The sequence below is a fragment of the Tasmannia lanceolata genome, unplaced genomic scaffold (genome assembly GCF_043159265.1).
Source record: "Tasmannia lanceolata isolate RefF3 unplaced genomic scaffold, GAP_Taslan_0.1 ptg000015l, whole genome shotgun sequence".
Taxonomy (NCBI): Eukaryota; Viridiplantae; Streptophyta; class Magnoliopsida; order Canellales; family Winteraceae; genus Tasmannia; species Tasmannia lanceolata.
Window position 1 is genome coordinate 64,291,584 of NW_027518692.1, and position 21,772 is coordinate 64,313,355.

General features: G+C 41.4%; 1 protein-coding gene across 1 annotated transcript; it reads right to left on the reverse strand.

The window, feature by feature from the left end:
* Positions 1–2,942: 2,942 nt before the first annotated feature.
* LOC143893032 (putative protein phosphatase 2C 52) lies at positions 2,943–20,667 on the reverse strand. Its single transcript, XM_077397973.1, has 6 exons — positions 20,314–20,667; positions 19,370–19,852; positions 18,923–19,276; positions 18,721–18,838; positions 18,425–18,648; positions 2,943–3,693 (listed from the first exon to the last, which is right to left on the reverse strand). Exons 2-6 carry the CDS (start codon positions 19,643–19,645, stop codon positions 3,223–3,225), a joined length of 1,443 nt encoding a protein of 480 aa, XP_077254088.1. The 5' UTR covers positions 19,646–19,852; positions 20,314–20,667; the 3' UTR covers positions 2,943–3,222.
* Between the last annotated feature and the right edge of the window lie 1,105 nt (positions 20,668–21,772).

A 21,772-nucleotide genomic window follows, 5' to 3' on the forward strand; every position in this document is an offset into this window, starting at 1 on the left:
CACGTGCTTAAACACGTGACTGATATAGGACTTGACAAAAAATTTCCCGACGAGGGGGGTCTAATTAGGCTCTAAGCATTACAGGCCCGTTGGATAACTTCCAGGTGATCTAACCGCTGTGCTCTCCTATCGGGTGTCGATGGTCCACTTTCGTTCCGATACACACTTGTGTCTTGGTCATAATTACTTTTTTGGGTCTTACTTCTTTTGAGTCTAGATCACGATTCATTCAAACGAAGGAGTTATGGCCGCCCAAAGTTGTGAAAATTCTGTAAAAAAATATCTGCAAACTCACGGCCTCAGGTAAAAACCTAGTTACGCAGCTTCCGGAACAAAAATTGCTAGTGATAGAAGACAACCCCGATTTCTAAAAATTTTGCAGGGGAGCCTCTCAGGTGCCCAAAAGGTCGCCCTAAGGGAGTCTTCGGACGCCCGAACAGTCAGGGTCGGGCACCCAAACCATCTGGGAGTTGTGATTTTACTTTGAGTTTCAGGTTTTGGATTACTTCTTTAGACCCCTTAAATGATGAATATGATTTGTTTGGATTAAGGGTCTGTTCAGTTGCGCGCAGGAAACAGAAAGGAAAATGAAATGACGTGGTAGACGGAAATGAAAAGGAAAAGAAACTGCTAAGAAAGCAGTAGGAGTGCACATTCAGTTGCTAGGAAACGAAAAAGAACAATAAAGAAACAGTAGGAATGTGCATTCAGTTGACAGGAAACGGAAAAGAAACAGCACAGAATATGTTTTTGACCACATATAAAGCAAGTTACACCCCCTAAGCCTTACCTAATAGTCCACTAACACATAAATATTCAAAAAACCTTAAGAAGCATATTTTAAAAACAAGGTAATGAAACCAACAATAAAGAGGGAAACACATGGTAATATCGATGTCGCCGTCTGTGGCACTGCTTTTGCCCTTTCATTTGGCATCTCCTATACCCTCTGCGTTTCCTCAACCTTTTCGCTGCTCCGATATTTGGCTCTCTCCAAATATGTCTCTAGATGTGATTGAGCCTCCACCAACGTCCCATATGAGCGGTAGCATGCTCCGCTAAATATGTCAACTTGCTCATGGCACTCTGGCCAAGTATAGTTAATCATAGGCCGTCTGCCATTAAAGACAACATAGTACTTTTACTTCCTCATACCCAGCTAAGAAAAAGACAACACATCACATCCAAAGATATAAGATATGAATATGACGGTAAGCATGAAATTCAACCACCAAAAGTTTACTATATCCATCAAAAGTAATTAACATCATTACAGATAAGTTAACTACCAACCTCACTTACCTTAATACTACCATAACTAGTTAACTTCCACAATCACGTAGTTAACCACCATGCAAATGTCAAAGCATCATTACAGATAAAATAAAACAAAGGCTTGGATGATGTCTTGAATCAGTACAATCAAATTGATACACACATATATTATATATTTATAGCCTCATAAACAATTTGATGGGTCTAGACGTTAACATAATGAAGCAAGGTTTCAAATTTCGGTTTCAGAATGGGTTTCGGTCCTCACCGAAACCAAAATTTGACGACATCTATTCCACACTATTTTTACTCCTACTTTGTTTTGATTGAAATATCGGTAATTTCGGTTGGAATTTCCGGATATTATTAAATAATTTTAAAAAATCCAGATTTTTGGGTTAAATACCTAATAAACGAAATTTCGACCATAAAATTTCGGGTTTAATTGATTTCGGTTTCGACCAAAACCCCAAAATTTCGGATTTCGGTCGAAATTTAAAACCTTGAATGCAAGTCATCTTCATCTAAAATGGTGAGCAATGAGATAAATTAGTCTGATTTTCTTGTTAATATTATTTCACGATTCAAGATAACTCTAATGTCGCCTATAGAGTTTGGACTTATCACGAGGCAGGTAATTTGAGTCATAGGACTCATGGTAATCCAATCCAAGATTGTCCGTTCTAGATTCCTAAGTTGTATCCAATCAATTACATTTCATTGATTTGATTTTCTTAAAGTACTGCCGGAGGAAATGAAGATGAGAATGATCGTTGTGCTTAATCAGATGCCAAGAATCATGGGAGGTTATGATCCATGCCTCGACGATTATGCAAACGCTTTTACAGCAGACCCGATGTTCAGAATGGAAAGATTCGATATTTCAGGAATGGAAGGATTCGAAGCCCTCTGTGTTGAAGAAGATCATTGCGGCAGGACTTAGAACATGGGCATACCGATTCATGACCATAAATGTACTTTGCATTAGATTTGTATGCCTCGTAGTAGCATAGAGACTGTCTGATTTCTTTGAGGTTTTTTTATCCCTACAGTAGAGATGCAAATCAAAGAGTTCCAGTATTGTCTACAAGATACAGTTTGGGTGCCTTAGGGCTACCTATCACTCGCTCAACAGCTGTCATCACTTCATTCGGTCTTCCATTTCCAACTTTTTCAAGAGATGTGATTCCCTATAAGTTATACGGTGTTGCAACAGTTAAATATAGGGAGGATAAAGATATACTTATAATAGTGCTGTGGGTGAATATAAAAATATATAAGCAAATTTCCTTCTTAAGCTCTAAATCATATGAATAAATGAAACATTTTTTGCCAATAAATCATACATGATTGATCATTTACCTCGTGTTGCATTTAGGTCTTAATTCAAAACTATGTACATTCTATGGCCACCTTCACCATGTAGTCTCTTGTATTTTTAAATGTTTTTTTTTTTTTTTTTTTTACGTTTAAGCCTTGTTTGTTTTCAATATAATTTTAAGTATAATAATCAGTTTTGGACTCACAGTCGGTAATCAAAATCATATCCCCCCCTTCATTTAGGTCTTAAATCAAAACAAAAAGCAGCTTTAATTTTGAGTCCAGTTATCAGTTTTTGGACTCAAATTCGGCTCTAAAAATCCAAAACAAACAGGGCTCTGGCGCTCTGCAAAACACAGCTTGTGATCTGAATTCTCATAAAATAATTACAGAAAGAGAGATCCAGCGAAAGATGGATTTCCATACTAGTTTCGAATTCGAGAATATTTGCTAAACGAAAAATGCAACAAAAGACAAACACGCTTTCATGCAGACCTTTTCATCCACAACTCAATCTCAATGGCAACCTACACTTGGGAGTGAAGGAATTTTGAATTGCTTTCAAGATAGGATGAGAGCGACCTGTTAGTTAGTTAGAAAATAGATCACCTCAAGGAAATGTATGAATTAAGTGTTTGCCCTCTCTTGGGAAAATCTTGGAAGCTGAACAAGCGAATTCACACGTGTAACGCCTTCCAAACCCAACCAGTTGTGATCCTCAGACCCTCCCTCTCCTCCTTCAACAATTTCAATGGCTGTCCCACTTACCAGGTTGCTGTCTTCAGCCGACCTGACCGTGAAATTCCGCTGCAGATATGATGACTCTGCTGGGTTCTGCCCATCATCGGATTCATTCACCTGAGAATGATAGCTGTGATTGGTGGCTGCAGAGATGCTCAGCTCCTCTGGCTCAGATTCAGAGTCCATTTTCCCATCCAAATACAAGCAAACCACCGCACAGTCATCCATCTTCGAGGTTGGGTATTTGAGCTTCCATTCACGAACAGCAGACTCCACAACAACCCGTGCAGCTGATGATCGTGTTGGAGCCATGAACACAATCTCAACCACTTCTTCATTACTTAACACATCCCATACCTGCAATAGAAATTCATTCCAATTACTCCATTTTTTTAGAATATAGCCCTGTCAGGCATGTATGCGATATCAGCACAATTATAACTGAAGAGCTCTTTTTTATTATTTGCTTGGCACTATATCAGAGTGTCGGGTTTGTAGAGGCCGTGATGTCTTTTATCACAAAACACATCCAAACTTCCCACCCCAAGTTTACACCAAGAAATATCGAAGCAAGAATAAATAATAGATATTGGTAAACTCTACCCTAGAATATTCAATCTCTGGAGCAATACACACCAAAATATTCCAAAACTATCTGAAAATCCAATTGATAGAAGTCCCTTCTACATCTCAAAATCCCCTTCATATTTTATATATATATATATATATATATATATATATATATATATATATATAGAGAGAGAGAGAGAGAGAGAGAGAGAGAGAGAGAGAACGGTTCCTACACATGTGTAGATAAGTTATCTACAAACTAGCTTAAAATACAGTGGGGGCCACATTATTTGGGTGATCCAAACCATTCATTTTTAAGGCCCTCACATAGATAGGGTGTCCACAAAAAATCAGATCCATAGGATCATCCTAACCATTCGAACTGTGGAGGCAAAAAATGGACTAATTTGTGAAGGTTTAAAGACATCCATTTTACCTCCACAAATCGTAGGGTTGGAATGATCCTATGGATCTGATTTTTTGTAGACACCCTATCTATGTGAGGGCCTTTAAAATGGATGGCTTGGATCACCCAAACAATGTGGGCCCCCACTGTATTTTAAGCTAGTGTGTAGAGAACTCTCTACACATGTGTTGGAACTGTTTTCTCATATATATATATATATATATATATATATATATATATATATATAGAGAGAGAGAGAGAGAGAGAGAGAGAGAACGGTTTCTACACACAAGTGTAGAAAAGTTATCTACTCACTAGCTTAAAATACAGTGGAGGCCCGCATTGTTTCGGTGATCCAAACCATTCATTTGATTGGCCCTCACATAGATATGGTGTCCACAAAAAATCAGCTCCATAGGATCATCCTAACCCTTCGAACCGTGGAGGCAGAAAATGGACATATTTGTGAAGGTTTATACACGTTCATTTTACCTCCACAAATCGTAGGGTTAGGATGGTCCTATGGAGCTGATTTTTTGTGGACACCCTATCTATGGGAGGGCCAATCAAATGAGTGGTCTGGATCACCCAAACAATATGCCCTCCACTGTATTTTACTTTTCTCTCTATATTGGTAATATGGAAACAACCACAAAATTCACAAGAGAGCAACAATACACAAAGAACACATGAATTTACAAGGTTTGGCTATGTTTGGTTGCGCGGGAGTGGCTCGGAGAGTAGTGGAATAATAAGTCAAATGAGTGGTCTGGATCACCCTAACCATTCATAGTGGGGAGGTGAAAATGGGCCGTTATAAATTTGCCCAAAATTTTCCATTTTTCACCTCCACAGTTCAAAGGGTTGGGATGATCCTATGCAGCTGATTTTTTGGGTACACCCTATCTATGTCAAGGCCTATCAAATGAATGGTTTGGATCACCACAAAAATGTGGGCCTAGCGTGTTTCTAGCTGTCACCTCATATAAGCTTATATGAGGGGCCGCTCACAAACACCTTTCCCATATATATATATATATATATATATATATATATATATATATATATATATATATATATATATAGAGAGAGAGAGAGAGAGAGAGAGAGAGAGAGGTTCCTACAAACGTGTGCAGGTAAGTTACCTACACACGAGTGCGGAAACAGGATGGGGGTCACATTTTTGTGGGGATCAAAACCATTCATTTGGAAGGACATTCCATGGATAAGGTGTGCCCGTGTGCAGGAACGTATATATATATATATATATATATATATATATATATATATATATATATATATATACACCTTATCCATGTAATGTCCTTCCAAATGAATGGTTTTGATCTCCACAAAAATGTGACCCCCATCCTGTTTCTGCACTCGTGTGTCCACACAGACATATATATATATATATATATATATATGAGGAAAAGGATTGTGAGCTTGAGCGTTGGAACCTTATGGTGAGCTTGAGCTCTCAAACCAATGAGACCCAGATTGTTAGGATGATCCAAAGCATTCACTAGAAAGGGCCTTACATAGATAGGGTGTGTACAAAAAATCAGCTCCATAGGATCATCCTAACCCATCCATTTGTGGAGGTCAAAATGGACAGACCACAAATCTTCCCATTTTTGCCCTCCACTTTGGGAGGGGTTAGGATGATTCAATGGAGCTGATTTTTGGTGCACACCCTATCTATGATAGGGCCTTGCAAATGAATGGTTTGGATCCTCACAGAAATTGTGGGACCCATGTGATTGGTGCACTCAAGCGCACCATTTCCTATTAGAGCTTGAGCGCACGAACATATTCCTCTCTCTCTCTCTCTCTCTCTCTCTCTCTCTCTCTCTCTCTCCCTCTCTCTCTCTCTCTCTCTCTATATATATATATATATATATATATATATATATATATATATGTGTGTGTGGGCGTGCGCGTGTGTGCGGAACAATATTCATTAGAAGAAGATATCCGATCCAATAACACAATCAAAGGCAATATGGAAACAAACACAAAATTCACAAGAGAGCAACAATACACAAAGAACACATGAATTTACAAGGTTCGGCTCTGTTTGGTTGCGCGGGAGTGGCTCGGAGAGTAGTGGATTAATAAGTCAAACGGGAGGATACAAACATTTGATTTGTCTAGAATTATCACTCAAAGAATAGTGGTAAGTACGGGAGGATACAAACATTTGATTTGTCTAGAATTACCACGCAAAGAATAGTGGAATAGTTCGGACCCTTCCCAGGCTTTGATTCCCGATAGACTCAGGGATCGAACTTATGACTCTCCAGCAGATCATTTGTAGCTACCAGTCTGTGGGGAGGATTTTTCATATGGTTCTTCTTCTTCTTCCTTGAAGGGCTCCATGGCTCAGAGGTGTTTTCAGGATTTAATTTTAGTGGGTGGTCTTCGAACCAGACTGAATTTCGAGATAGAAGAGGCTGTTGAGGGGGAAGGTCAGAGGAGGAGTAATCTAGTGGCGAATCATGGCGAGCTTAGGGCTTCTACTTTTCTTCTTCCCGTTGGCAATTCATTCCTTCTTTGCTCTAAGGGTTACAAAAAGGTGTTGATTGATCTCAGTGGTTTTGGAGGGCTGGTGAATTGCTTCTCTGGTTGGGCTAGGGAGCATCCTCTTCGTCTTCTCGTAAGGGTATCGCTCGGAAGCTTCTCTCATCTCTCTTCTCTGAGGTAGTGTAGCAAGGCAGTGTCTTTTTTAATGCCTTTCGTTTCTGAGCCTTCTCCTGTTTTGCCTGAGAATGTTAATGGGTCTGGCTCTCATCAGGATGTGGTTGATCTGATGGTAGGTCACACTTTGCAAATTAGTCATAACCTGGGCTTAGTTTTTACGGGCCCTGAAGAGGAATACAGATCTAGTATCAAGGAGGCTGAGCTCAGGGAGGTTGGGGGCTTTTCAAGTTCAAATTCCCTTTCTGAAGCAACTTTGAAAAGGAAGGAATGAGAGCTGGTAAGGTTAAAATCTAATATCAATTACGACTCAGGGTCGCTTAGTAAAGACCCTAAAACCAAGAAAAAAGGGAGAGCCCTTGGTGTCAGGGTAGGGAAGATTACCTCTGTTTAAGATTGTCAATGAAGATCCTATCATGGAATACTAATGGTTTGGGTTTACAGGAGAAAAGAAACCAAATTAAAGAATTAATTAAACTTTGGAGACCTGAAGTTGTGTGCCTTCAGGAAACAAAGCTGGAGCATATTAGTAGAATAGACATGAGAAGCCTGGGGTTCAAAAATGAGTGGGACTTTGCTTTCTTAGCTTCTAAAGGAGCTTCGGGGGGCATTCTGGAGGCTTGGGTTAAATGGGTCATTAAGGATGTATGGCGTGGAGTTTTTTCTCTTTCAGTAGCTTTCCGAAAGTCGGATGACAATTCTGTTTGGTTATTCTCTGGAGTCTACGGTCCTTCATCATCAGCTGAAAAGAGTCTTTTTTGGGAGGAATTGGTAAAGATGAGAAATCTCTGTTCTTTCCCTTGGTGTATTGGGGGAGATTTCAATGAAATTTTAGAAATGGGGGATCGGTTAGGTTGCCAGCGAGTCAATTCAGGTATGAGAGACTTTTTTGATTTTATCGCGATTAATGAGTTGGTGGACCTGCCGTTGGGCGGTGCATCTTTCACTTGGGCCAGAGGTTCGCTCAAGAGCAGGCTCGACAGATTCTTACTTTCGGGAGACTGGTTGGCAAGCATTCCGGAGGTCTATCAGAAAGTTCTAGCTCATTCAGTTTTTGACCATTGCCCTATTCTTTTAGATCCTAAAATGGAGTCGTGGGGTCCGGTTCCTTTTAGATTTGAGCTAGCATGGTTGGAAGATTCCCTTATGGAGGCTCGATTAGTAAGATGGTGGTCTGATGACGTCTTTGAAGGTCCGCTGATGTAATCATTGGCAAAAAATTAAGATTCCTTGAGTCAAAATTTAAAGAGTGGGCTACGGAGAAGAAGGAGCTTGACCATGGCAGGAAGAGGTTCCTGGAGGATAGAATGCTGGAGCTGAATGCTCTAGAAGAGTGTGGTCTGGCGTCAAAAGAAGACTTTGAGGAGCGAGGAAGATTAAGTCAAGAGCACAGAGAGCTGCTGCTGCTCGAAGAAATTTCTTGGCGTCAAAAATCCCGAGTCCAGTGGTTGTCTGAGGGTGACAAAAATACAGCTTATTTCCATGCAATGGCCAGCACCCGCAAGAGAAGAAACAGAATTGAATCTTTAGTAGTTGAGGGGGTCTGTGTGTCGGATAAGGAGAAGATTATTGCGGAAATTACTGATTTTTACAGGTCTTTGTACTCAGCTGAAGGGATGCTTCGTCCAATTCCTCAAGAGATTATGTTTGATAGTTTAAGCTTGGAGGAATCTGCTTTGTTGGAAATTCCATTTTCTGAAGAGGAAATTAGGAAAGCATTGTTCTCTTTACCAAAAGATAAAGCTCCTGGTCCAGATGGTTTCTGTTTCGCCTTTTTTTCAACTATGTTGGGAAGCTGTTAAATCTGACTTACTAAAATTTTTCCATGAATTCTTTGAGGGAGCAGTTCTTGACAAAGGGATGGATGCTACTTTTATTTCACTAATTCCAAAGATCGAAGGGGCATCAAAAGTATCGGATTTTCGTCCGATTAGTTTGGTGGGCAGCCTGTACAAAGTTCTTGCCAAGGTTTTAGCGGATCGCCTCAAAGTGGTTTTACCATCAATTATTTCGGACTGTCAAAGTGCTTTCATAAGTAACAAACAAATTCTTGATTGTTCTTTGATAGCTAATGAAGCTATCGATTATTACAGAAGGAATGGGGAAGGAGGGATTCTCTGCAAGCTTGATATGGAGAAAGCCTATGACAGGGTGGACTGGGGAGCTTTAGATTATCTGCTGGGTAGAATGGGCTTTGGTGGCAGTTAGAGATGGTGGATCCGAAACTGTTTAGCGTCTGCTTGGTTCTCTGTGCTGATCAACGGCTCCGCCGAAGGATTTTTCAAATCAACTAGAGGTTTGAGGCAGGGAGACCCATTGTCTCCTTTTCTTTTTGTGATAGTAGCAGAATCCCTTTGCAGATTGATGAAAAAAGGGAGTGAGTTGGGTCTCTTCGAAGGGTTTCTAATCGGCAACAATAGGGTCGAAGTATCGATTCTTCAATTTGCGGACGATACTCTCCTGTTTTGCCCTCCGGTTGTCTCCCAGATTCTAAATCTGAAAGCAATCTTCAGGTGTTATGAGTTGGTTTCGGGTCAAAGATCTAATTTCGCGAAATCCAGGCTGTACGCAATCAACGTTCCCGAGTGCGACGCTTCCTCCTATGCAGTTATCCTGGGTTGTGCCTTCGACTTTCTACCAGCTTCGTATCTAGGCCTTCCGCTTGGCGTGAGAAGACCAAACAAAAATTTATGGATCCCCATTATTCACAGAATTGAGCGGAGATTGGAAACCTGGAAGCGCAGCTTGGTATCCAAAGGTGGTAAGCTGGTTCTCCTAAAGGCAGTTTTATTAAATATTCCGATATATTTTCTTTCTCTTTTTAAATGTCCTGTGAGTGTAGCTCAGAGAATTGAACAAATCCAGAGAAGATTTTTGTGGGGAGGATCCGGTTCTTCAAAAGGGATTCCTTTGGTTAAATGGAGTGCGGTTTGTCTCCCTATAAAAAATGGAGGATTGGGTCTTAGGAGGGTTCAAGGTTTTAACAAGGCTCTATTGGGAAAGTGGCTTTGGCGGTTTGGCGAAGAACAGTCGTCTTTGTGGGTTAGAGTTGTTGGAAGTAAGTATGGGTTCTTGAAAGGAAACTGGTGCTCCTCTGACAATTACAAATTCAAGGGCGTCTTGGTGTGGAGGGATATTTTGAAAGAGGAGGCTCTTTTTTCGAAAGGCATTCGTTTCAAAGTCTATGTGGGGGATAGGATTCGTTTTTGGCTGGATCCTTGGTGCTCGGCTGCGCCTTTCAAGGAGCTTTACCCTGAGTTATTTATGGTGTCATCTCAGAAAGGGGCTTGGGTCAAGGACTGCTTTGAAAGAGTGAATGCGAAAGTGGTCTGGACTCCCAAGTTTAGAAGAGCCTTTTTCGATAGAGAACTAAATTCTCTCCAAGAATTCCTATCTCTATTAGAAGCTTCCTATATTAAGAAAGCGGGTGCTGATAGACGAGTTTGGATTTGGAGCCCTTCTGGTGTATTTTCAGTTAAATCTTTTTACCATCACATGATTTTTAGTATAGTTGAGCCTTCGTCTTCCACAATTCGAAAATTCTGCTGTCCGCCGAGAGTTGCTTTCTTTGGGTGGTCAGTTTGCAATGGTCGTATTCAGACAATGGATTTTTTGAGGAAGCGTGGAATGTATTTGGTAGATCACTGTCCTCTCTGCTTATCCGAAGGCAAATCAATAGATCACCTTTTCATTCATTGGAAGGTAGCTAGAGTCATTTGGGGTCTCATTTTCGCTCGCTTTGAGGTCTGCTGGGTCCCATCCAAAACCTTGGCAGACTTCATTAGGAGTTGGAGTGGAATCCTTGGAGAAAGAAAGGCCGGATCCTCTGGAAGATGTGCCTTCTGGCGTCGTGGTGGTTCTTGTGGAAAGAGAGGAATGCGCGGGTCTTTGAAGGCGTGGCAAGGTCTCCCTATTGGATTTATGTAAAGCTGATAGCTGCTGTTATATCCTGGGCTCGGAGCCTCCCTTTGTTTCGTTTTGTTTCAGCTTTCGACCTTTGGGAAGGATGGGCAATCATCTGTAAGGAAGGGGTTAGCAAAGTGAAAATCTTCCAATCCTGGTCTCCTCCTTCAGATGGGCAATTGAAGCTTAACTTCAATGGTTCGTCTCTTGGCAACCCTGGAGACGCAGGAATTGGGGGTTTATGCAGAAATGTCAAGGGGGAAGTTCTTTGGGCTTACTCGGGTCCTATCGGAGTAGCGGACTCAAATGAAGCAGAGGTCAGAGCAGCCCACTGCGGGATCAAATATTTGGCTAGCTCGGCTTTTGACAAAATTATTGTGGAAGGGGATTCCTTAAATGTAATTCGCTGGCTTTCGGGTGAGGCAATCCCTCCTTAGAGATTTTTGCTGCTTTTCGAGGAGATCGAGGATCTGGTTCAGGGTTCTTCTATTGTGTTTGACCATGTTAGGAGATCAACCAATGTTGAAGCAGATTCTCTAGCTAGGGGAGGTGTTTTTAGGGCAGGTTTAGAGTGGTTTGATTATCTTCCTCCTTGACTTATTGTAATTTCTTCTCTTCTCTTTGTTTCTCTTCAGGACCATCTCGGTTCTATTTTAATATAAATCTGCCTTATTCAAAAAAAAAAGAATAGTGGAATAGTGGTAAGTAGTGCTTGGTTGTGTGGCAATCCTGTCAAAGAGTAATGGAAAAAGTAGGGGTGTCGTTACCAATATAGAGAGTGAAGAGACAGAGAGAGAGACAGGGAAGAGAGAGAAAGAGGAAAAACACCTTTTCTACTATTCTACTACTAAAATTTTACCTTTTTGGTAGAATTTGGTTTGAATTTGAGAAGGGGGACATAAGTGCTACATGGCCAAAAAAGCAATAATTATGTTTGAAACATGTTGGGAAGTCTCCTGGAATTTCAATGCAATATTGGCTACCAAACGATGTATCGATAGCCTTCGGCACTAGAAATTCCAATGGATGTCGAACGTTTGTGCATCTAAATCCTACTTCCCACTATTAGGATTAACTTTTTTTTTTTTTTTGAAAATTGACATTTACTATTCCAAAGAGTGCCAAATAAGGGACAAGCAGTCCCCTAACAGGCTACAACAGTACCACCCTCTACATACAATAGAAATATCTGTTGTATGCTACCCATTCCATTCCCCATTACATTACCAATAGCCTAACTTGTATCTAATCCAACAAAAGTGCCATATTTGTGGGGCCCCACCAAGTCAAGATGCATGTCCGCCATGCCACACAGACTTCTTGATGCAGGAATACATTGACACATCATTGATGCCCACATGGCATGGATGAACCATCCAAAAAGGGCCCATGACTAGTTGCCAAATGAGGTGCCTTTCATCTTTGGTAGTTCTTTCATATTATTAGGAATTCATCTGGACGAGTGATGGTGTGGCCAATAGTGAGTGGTGGTGTTGCTAATAATGGGACCGTAACATGAAAACTATGCATGCATTTGCAGGTTGCTTTTTCCTTCTTTACATACCTTTACAAGTTGCCTTTCCAAATGGACGTTGCTGATTTTGTGAAAAGGTGTCACAACAACTATTCTAATAGCACACTAATTTAAGTTTTAGTCCTATAAGCTAGTTTCTATATTAATTTGTCTTTTCCTCACTATAGAGGATTGTTTCTTGTTTTAGCATTTAACTAGAATAGAATGATACTACAATTCTACATTGTAAAAGAAGGAAGACCGGACAGCAGAGGAGATTTTTGCAGATTGAATGAATTGTGTTCGTTAAGAGATTTTCTCTTAGTATCCATTGGAGTTTCCTCCAAAACGTGAGTTGCCTATCAAGCCTCACGATTGTTCTTAGCATTTGATTTTCTTCTTTCGTGGATTGCGAGTGGTTCTGATGTTAGTGGTTGATGTTAGTGGCTATCAGAGCTAAGGATGCCTCTGCAGCGCCGTACACGACGTTTGGATGAGATCGCCACCCCTCCAGGATCTCAACCTGATCTAACTATGGAGAATGATCAACTCCAACGGCAAGTAGAAGTAGACCTGGCAAAAGCGACCTGTGCCCACGGGTCGACCCGACCCACCCGCAAATTTGCGGGCACGGGTCTAAGTTTTAGCGACCCGTGAAAAACTAACCCGCGGGTGACCCAACCCGCAAAAACACGGGTCGGGTCGGGTCGGGTCAACCCGCGGGCACCTGCATTTTTACGTATTTTTTAATTTTTCTTCAGAATGTTATCAGCACTACTGTTTTTTCCGAGGGAACTCCTCACTTTATAAAAAGTACGGTATGGCCCGCACCATAGGATTATCCAAACCGTCCATTAGATGGGCCATAGCCTAAATAGGTTATGCCCCAAAATTATTTCCATTTGGTTGATTCTAACCCTCCGATCTATAGAGGGTTAGGATCAACCCTCTAACATTCAGATTGGAGGGTTAGGATCATCCTATGAAAATGATTTTTTGAGCATAACCTATTTAAGCTATGGCCCATCTAATGGACGGTTTGGATCATCCTATGGTGTGGGCCATACCATACTTTTAATAAAGTGAGAGTGCGCTTATAAGAAAACAGTATTGTGGATAACATTTCCTTCGGTTTTTTATTTTACAAGAATTTGCTACCAAACTTCTCCTATGGCAACTTCTCGGCATGTGGCCATCTTCGTGCAACGATGCGCACATGGCAAATGTTGCTAGCAAATAAAAAAAAACAAAAAAAAGTAATCATTACACACAGAAAAGTAAAATAGCTAAATTATAAAGTTTTAAATGAAAAATTACCTAGAAATGTTTATAAAGTTCTAAAATTACGAAAAAAATACAAATAAATATAAAAGGTTATGACAATTACGGAAGAAAACAGATGCGGTCAAATCGGATAATTATTACAATCCCATATATTTGCGGGTGACCCGCGGGTTGACCCGGCCCACCCGCGAGCCGCGCGGGTCACCTAAATTCTGACCCGCAAAAATGCGGGTCATTTCCTCACCCGACCCGTGGACCCGCACCCGCATCACCCGCGGGTTGACCCGGCCCGACCCACCCGTTTGCCAGGTCTAAGTAGAAGATTTAACGCAAAGGATTATGCTACTTGAAGCCCGCATCCAAGAGGACGATGCCTCTAGGTCCGAGGGTGTCTTTGAAAATCCACTTCATGACAGAGTTTGGCACAAAGAACCACATACACAAGATGAAGATTGCCGAGAATCCACTTCATGATAGGCGTATGGATTATTGCCGATGGGAGATGGGTTTCAAGATTGAAATGCCCGAATTCTATGGCGGCGTTCAACCTGATGATTTCATCGATTCGTTGCAAACCGTGGAGCGGATCTTTAATTTAAAAGATGTTCCTGAAGATCGAAAGGTGAAACTAGTCACAATCAAATTGTGTGGCCGAGCATCTTCCTAGTGGGAACAACTCAAAGTGAATCGCGAACGACAAGGAAAGCCCAAAATTGTCGAGTGGGAGAAGATGAAGAAAGCAATGGAGAAGACATTCCTCCCCTTCCACTACATGCAAACGATCTATGATAGCTTTCGAAATTTGAAACAAGGGAGCCATTCCGTGGTGGATTACACGAATGAGTTCTATCAACTCATCACTAGGGCTGATTTGATGGAGACTGAAGAACAACAAGCCTCACGCTACATTGGCGGCTTGCGGCAAAACATCCAAGACTTGCTTGCCCTCCATCCACTTTGGACGGTGGAGGAAGAATATCTGTGAGCTAGTGCAGCAGAAAGACAACTATCTAGGAGAGGACCAAGGTTGGGGGATCGTGGGACGGTAAGCCACGGCCATCTCCGAGAAGTGATTCCGTTCAATCCAACTCAGCCAATGAATGGTGAATGGGGGCATCAAGCTCCACGCCTCTCCCAAGGCGCTACTACCGATTCTGGAAGTAAGTGGAACAATTTTGGCCCAAGCAATCGAGGTCAAACGATGAGATCGGGTCGTTGTTTTCGATGCAATGAGCTAGGCCATCACGTATCGGAATGTCGCGCCAAAGCCAAACAATTGATAATTGAGGACGTTAGAGATGCCGAATTTGATGACGTTGGCCATGCCGTTTATGATGAGGAAGAAGATGAGATTGATGGAGATGAGCTTGTCTATGGAGATACAGAAGAGGCCTCGATGATTTGAAAGACCCTTTTGGTGCCCAAGCAAGATGTTGATGAAGATTGGCTATGTAGTAACATTTTCCATACAACTTGTACAATCGGTGGAAAGGTGTGCAAGTTGATCATCGATGGAGGCAATAGTGAGAATATTATCTCACATGAGGCGGTAACAAAGTTAAAGCTCAGGCCCTACAAGCTTTCTTGGTTTAAGAAAGGGAACGAGGTAACCGTGCCGACTTGTTGTTTGGTTTCATTTTCGATTGGAAAACGATATTTCTATAATATTTGGTGTGATGTAGTTGCCATGGATGCTTGTCATCTTTTATTGGGTAGACCATGGCAATTTGATCGTAGTGTTAATCATGATGGGAGAAAAAAAAACATACACCTCTTATATGGACAATGTAAAAATCACTCTCGCTCCCATGAGAGATAGTAGCTTGACCAAACCCGCGATGGGGGAGGCCAGTAACTTCCTATCTATTAACAATTTCATGGAAGAAATGGAGAGTGGAGTGGTGTATGCATTGATCAGTAAATAGGGTTCCTCGCCCCAACCACCACCCGATGTGGTTAAAGCCCCTCTTAACCGAGTTTGCCGATATTATGCCAGAAGAGCTTCCATCATGCCTACCTCTCCCATGCGTGACATACAACGCCAGATTGACCTAGTGCCAGATGCAAGTTTGTCGAACCGACCTGCATACCGTATGAGCCCACAAGAACACCAAGAGTTACATCGGCAAGTAATGGAGGCCATGAGCAAGGGGCTAATTAGGGAAAGTATGAATCCTTGTGCCGTGCCGGCTTTGCTCACACCAAAGGACGTGTCTTGGTGCATGTGCATTAACAGTCGTGCCATTAACAAGATAACGATGAAATATTGGTATCTGATTCCTCAACTTGATGACATGCTTGACCAAATCGCGGGTGAAAAGGTCTTTTCCAAGTTGGACCTAAAGAGTGGGTATCACCAGATTCGGATTCGCCAGGGAGATGAGAGGAAAATTGCTTTCAAGACACATGAGGGCCTTTATGAATGGTTGGTGATGCTGTACGAGTTGTCAAGTGCGCCTAGCACCTTTATGAGGTTTATGAACCAAGTGTTGCGGCCTTTTATTAGATGGTTTGTCGTTGTCTACTTTGACGACATCCTGATTTGTAGCCCCTCGACGGACACCCACGTCTAACACTTGCGTGAAGTGCCAGAGACTTTGCGACGAGATAAGTTATACATAAACTTTATGAAGTGCACTTTTATTACTAATCAAGTGTTCTTTCTTGCTTTTATCATTTCAGATGCAGGAGTGAAGGCTGATCAAGACAAGGTGAATGTCATTTTAGAGTGGCCAGTGCCGCGTTCATTTCAGGAGGTCCGTAGTTTTCCTGGACTCACTTCTTTTTATTGGCGCTTCATTCGTGATTTCCGCAGTCTCATAGCACCCATCACCGACTGCATGAAGACAAAACAACCCTTCACTTGGATGTCAGCAGCTGATGATAGCTTTCGACTTATCAAGGAAAAGATGACTACAACTCCAGTTTTAGCTTGCCAGATTTTGAGAAGGTTTTCCAAGTGGATAATGATGCTTCCCATGTGGGCATTGGAGCCGTTTTGAGCCAAGAGGGAAGGTCAGTTGTTTTTATAGTGAAAAACTCAATGGTGCGAGATTTAATTATTCTACTTATGATATTGAGTTTTACGCTAATGTGCAAGCATTGAAGAATTGATGGCACTACCTAGCGCATTGGGAGTATATCTTATCTTCTGATCATGAGGCGCTCAAGCATATTAGCCCAGCAAACGCTCAATCGAAGGCATGCAAAATGGGTTGGATATCTACAGGAGTTCACATTCATCATAAAGCACAAGGCTGGCACTAGCAATAGAGTGGTCAATGCCTTGAGACGTCGAGTGGCTCTACTTAGCACGATGCGCGTAGAGGTACATGGATTTGATGTTTTTCCTGACCTTTATGCTGACGATCCAGACTTTGGGGCTATTTACATGGCGACACTAGCGGGGCACAAAGATCATGATCACATCCAGGATGGATTTCTCTTCAAGGGTGTTCGCTTATGTGTTCCTGTTTACTCTCTACGCGAGAAGATTCTCGTCGAGTGTCATGGTATGGGACATTTGGACGAGACAAAAGCTACGCTATGATCGATTCCCATTTCTTTTGGCCAAAGCTGCATCGTGATGTCACTAGGTAAGTTGAGAGGTGTTATATTTGCCAAAAGTCGAAGGGTGAAGTTACCAATGCCGAGCTTTACACTCCCCTTCCCATACCTACTGCTCCGTGGATAGACGTGAGTATGGATTTCGTTCTTGGTCTCCCTCACACACAAAGAGGAGTTGATTCCATTATGGTTGTGGTCGATAGATTCTCAAAGATGGCACATTTCATTGCATGCCGCAAGACCATGGATGGATCCAACATGGCGAATTTATAAATATACCCTACATTCCAAATCCGAGATTAACAAGATTTAACAAATCTTAGCTTCCCTAAGCTACCAGTAACCCATTAACACAGGTGAAGTAAATGACTAGCACAATTCCCAAACAAAACACTACGTCCATAGGCCATTAACTCCTAGAAAATGAGTTCCTGACAAGAAATTGCACAAGACTTCATCAAACTACAATTCTCAAACTACATGTTAAAAGTAAAAACAACATCCTTAAGGAATAGGATTGGGACATCCATGAAGTATAAACAGGAAGCGAAGTAATTAGATTGAATCAAAGTAGGAACTAAAACTATGGGTTTCAATCGTACGAAGCATCAAGGTCTCGTCAATGGAAGTTCAAGTACTAGTAGACACTAATTTACACAATAGTGAAAATATGCCCATCTTCATGTAACTATAGTTCCTAGCACCAATCAGTTTCAGATACTTTAAAGCTCACAAGCTTCCCACTTCAGCTGTGGCAGGAACGGAAATTTCTTTCAATTTCAATTCACTTCAGCATTCAAAGTTGAAATTCATGCACAGTAGACACTTCTATGATGTAAAGGAGGTGATTTATATAGCATAGAAGTTGTGTATTAGAGCTTTCCTTATCAGTTTTATTTGTCGTTTGTCTCTCCTCATTGTGTTTTGAGTATTAGAGCATGTATTGTTGGTTTTCTTTGTCATTTGTCACTCCTCATTGTGTTGCACTTCAGAAACCAAAATTTAAATTTTAAATCAGCAATATACACAAATTCAATGCAAGAAAAGTTGTCATAACCATCAATTTCCATTCTGCTAACATGAATTTCAGAATATGGATGAAAAGGTAAATCCCACACACAATCGATACAGATCAAGACACTTACTCCATCAGATGCCAGCACAACAAAGTGATCCCTTTCTGTAAGCAACCTGTGGGAAAATTCAGGTACAGATATCACTCCATAGTCCTTCAGACAGAAATCCCCAAAAGCCCTAGCCATTGCTAATCCGGGGGCATCATCAAATGGCAGCCAGACCCTCTGCACTTCAGGTTCGTCTTGTAGCGCAAACACCCTGCCTTTACACCGTTTGATTCGCTCGGCCTCCCCTGAAAGTTAAGATGAAATCAGAGTAAGTTTCCATTCCATGCAATTCTGCTAAACAAACTTAATAGACATACTCGGCAGGTCGGGCTTTAGATCAACTGTCAACTGTACAGCAACTATAGAATCACTGCTATCCCTGGATCCCAAAACCGCCCGAGAATCTCCAATGTATCCCATGAAAAGATTCAACCCCTGAACAAAACAAAAAGAAAATATATATAGACATAAGGAGAAGGAAAGTAAGACGGGGAATGGGCTGAGTTGTGCGGGCCTCACCTGTTTGACCAAAGTGACAGCAGTGCTACCACTGCAAAAGCAATCCACAGTAGAGTGAGACCTCAACTCCTTGTCCATGGCTTTGTATGATTTCACGAAAGCATCGCTCCACAATGAGAGATACGGATCCTCAGATGGGCTGTCCTTCACAGAAGCCAAGGAATCTCCTGAACCTGTTTTCACCTTCCTATTAAAACAATTACTACCTGCATCATTTCCCGTTGACTCCTGAGATTGCAAGAATGACAGCAATTTCAGCGGCAGTGCTTCCCTCACTTTCCGTGCGACGAGATGTCCATGTGGGCCATGCCCATCAAATACACCACAAAAGATAGCATCTTCTGAAACAAATTCCTGAGTGCAACAGAAACATACACGAGTTTAAAGAAGATAGAATCAGCAGATAAACAAAGCTCGCCATTGGGAAAAGTGGAAAACACAACTTACTTCCCACACAACCATGGCATCCTGATTAATGCCCTTGCGTCCTTGCTGGGTATAAATACAAGAAGTTCTGCTCTTTCCATTTGTGAAAATTTGGTTGGGTATCTGAGGCAACTGCTCCAAGTTGATGATCTGTTTCGAGAAGGAAGCCTTTGTTCTTTTGTTCCTGTGTGATCTGAGTGGAAAACATGATGATGATCTTCTCTCACCACCACCACCACCACCACCACTACTACTACTACCACTAGTAAAACTAACTGTTGAAATGCAGCTCCCCATGAGCTCAGCTCGAAACAGAATGCATGCAGGAATTTGTCCAGGGCAAATTAGCAAGAAGAAATCAACAGTTGAAGCACATTAATTGCAAAACAGATCCAGCCAAAATTCCAGAAAACATGGCATATAGCCAGCTTTACTCCATATTTAAAGTCCACCCCCAAATATTATATGAATCCTGACAAGCAGCAGATGCTCAGAGATACAAAGCTAGCGAAAATAAGAGAAATAACCTGAATTAGTGTTTTGATTACAGAATAGCATGGATCATCCATACATGAACGAAACAAGATGATATTAATTTTATAATAATCGAAGCAAAGGAGTAATAGCCGAAGTGCATGCATATAGCAACCGCAGGACATAGAAAATAAATAGTAACGCCGATTTATGCCTCAAAACGAAAATAGTAGTAAAGTATAGAAAGATCGTTCCAGGGCAATAAGAAAAATTTGCACAGAATCCTGACTGAACAAGTAATTATTTTCCTGAAAACGGGGAAAAAAAAGCAGATTGGAAATCGTTGTGTGTTGGGAAAGGAAAATCCTGGTATGTAAAGAAGAGAATCGACCACTAACAGCACATCGCCTCGATGATTTGCATCGATCGTCAAAGAAATAAAGCAGAAGAAAACGGAAATGGAAAAAATGAAACGATTGAAGAAACTCTACCTCTCTCTACGAATCTATCTGAAATTAGCAGGGGGCTTTCTTCTCCAAATCTCTTGGATGTGAAATTTCGATGAGTAGTCTACGAAATAGATCGTGAAAAAACGAGTGAAAGAAACCTCATGTGAAACCGAATAAGCTACAGAGCTTTGTAAATTTCACGGGGTTTGTAATCTGCCCTAGAAAAAAGAAAACTTCAGGCCCCCATTTTTTAGTATCAGTCGTCGAGGAAGAGGAAACCCAAAGTTAGGGCTCGGACTCGAAGCTGGTAGCGGAGCTACCTACCTAGGGGCGGAAAAAAAATAACAGAAAAAGAAAAGGTGTGAACGATCAGATTAAATGCACGAGAGAGAGAGAGAGAGAGAGAGAGAGAGAGAGAGACTTTATTAAAGAAGGGAAATTGCGTGAAAGGTTCCGGGCAGGTTTAGCTGCCCGTGTACACCCCTGGCAAAATGATGGGACGGCGATTCAAATATCTGCCCGCGGTTGCCACGTGGCTCGGAAGTTAATTACCAATCCGAAATCGCCTCCTTTCCCGTGCTCTCTCCCCACTGTGGAGCGTTGACAAGAGGTAATACCCAAAAAAAAAAAAAAAAACACAAACGTTTCGCTTGTCATAACTCATAAGTCGTTTTTAGTAGAAAAAAAATTGACTCCTTCGACCTTTCCCATGCTCTCCGCCACCCTATGTTGGGCTCTGTTCACTTGTTTTCTAGCTGCAGAAAAAAAAAAGAAGGAAAAGAATCTAATGTGGAAAACTGAAAAAGAAAAGAAAAGAAAAGAATCTGTGAGAAAATTCCTTTTGTGAGAAAAGAATTTAATGTAGAAAATTAGAAAGAATCTAATGTGGAATTTTCTCACAAATTCTTTTCTTCACTTTGCCGAGAAAGGAAAAAAAAGTATGCAGGCAAAGTGGTTTTCTCAGGAAAGTGATTTTCTCACCCTTTTGGTGAGAAAATTTAGAGGGAAAGTACAAGAAAGATGGTTTTCCACGTCATTATTTATATTTTCCACCTGTGTAATTATGATTTCCCGAGAAAACAAGTGAACAGCGAAAAATGTCAAATCATGTCTAATCACAGAAAAATTTGGCTTACTTTCTTCTCCTTTCCTTTCTCAAGAAGACAAGTGAACAGAGCCCAAATGAGGGGGCATTGGATTCTGCACATAAGTACAACAGCCTCTCTTTAGTCATTAATACACTGATAGGGGGCGTTCGTGATGATCAAAAGGGGCGGATATATCACTTCCCCCGTTTAGCTTCTATTAAGTCCATTTGGGATTGTACGAGTGATCCTTTGGGTTCCATGCAAATGAAAAGATCCCACATCGGTAAAGTAAAAGGGATGTTGATGGGTTTATAGATATTTGGGCACCCTCTCCTTAATGGCTAGCTTTTGAGGATGAGTTCTACCCAGGCCCCAACAGACTCATGGACTCTCTCGACCATTATCAAAATCTA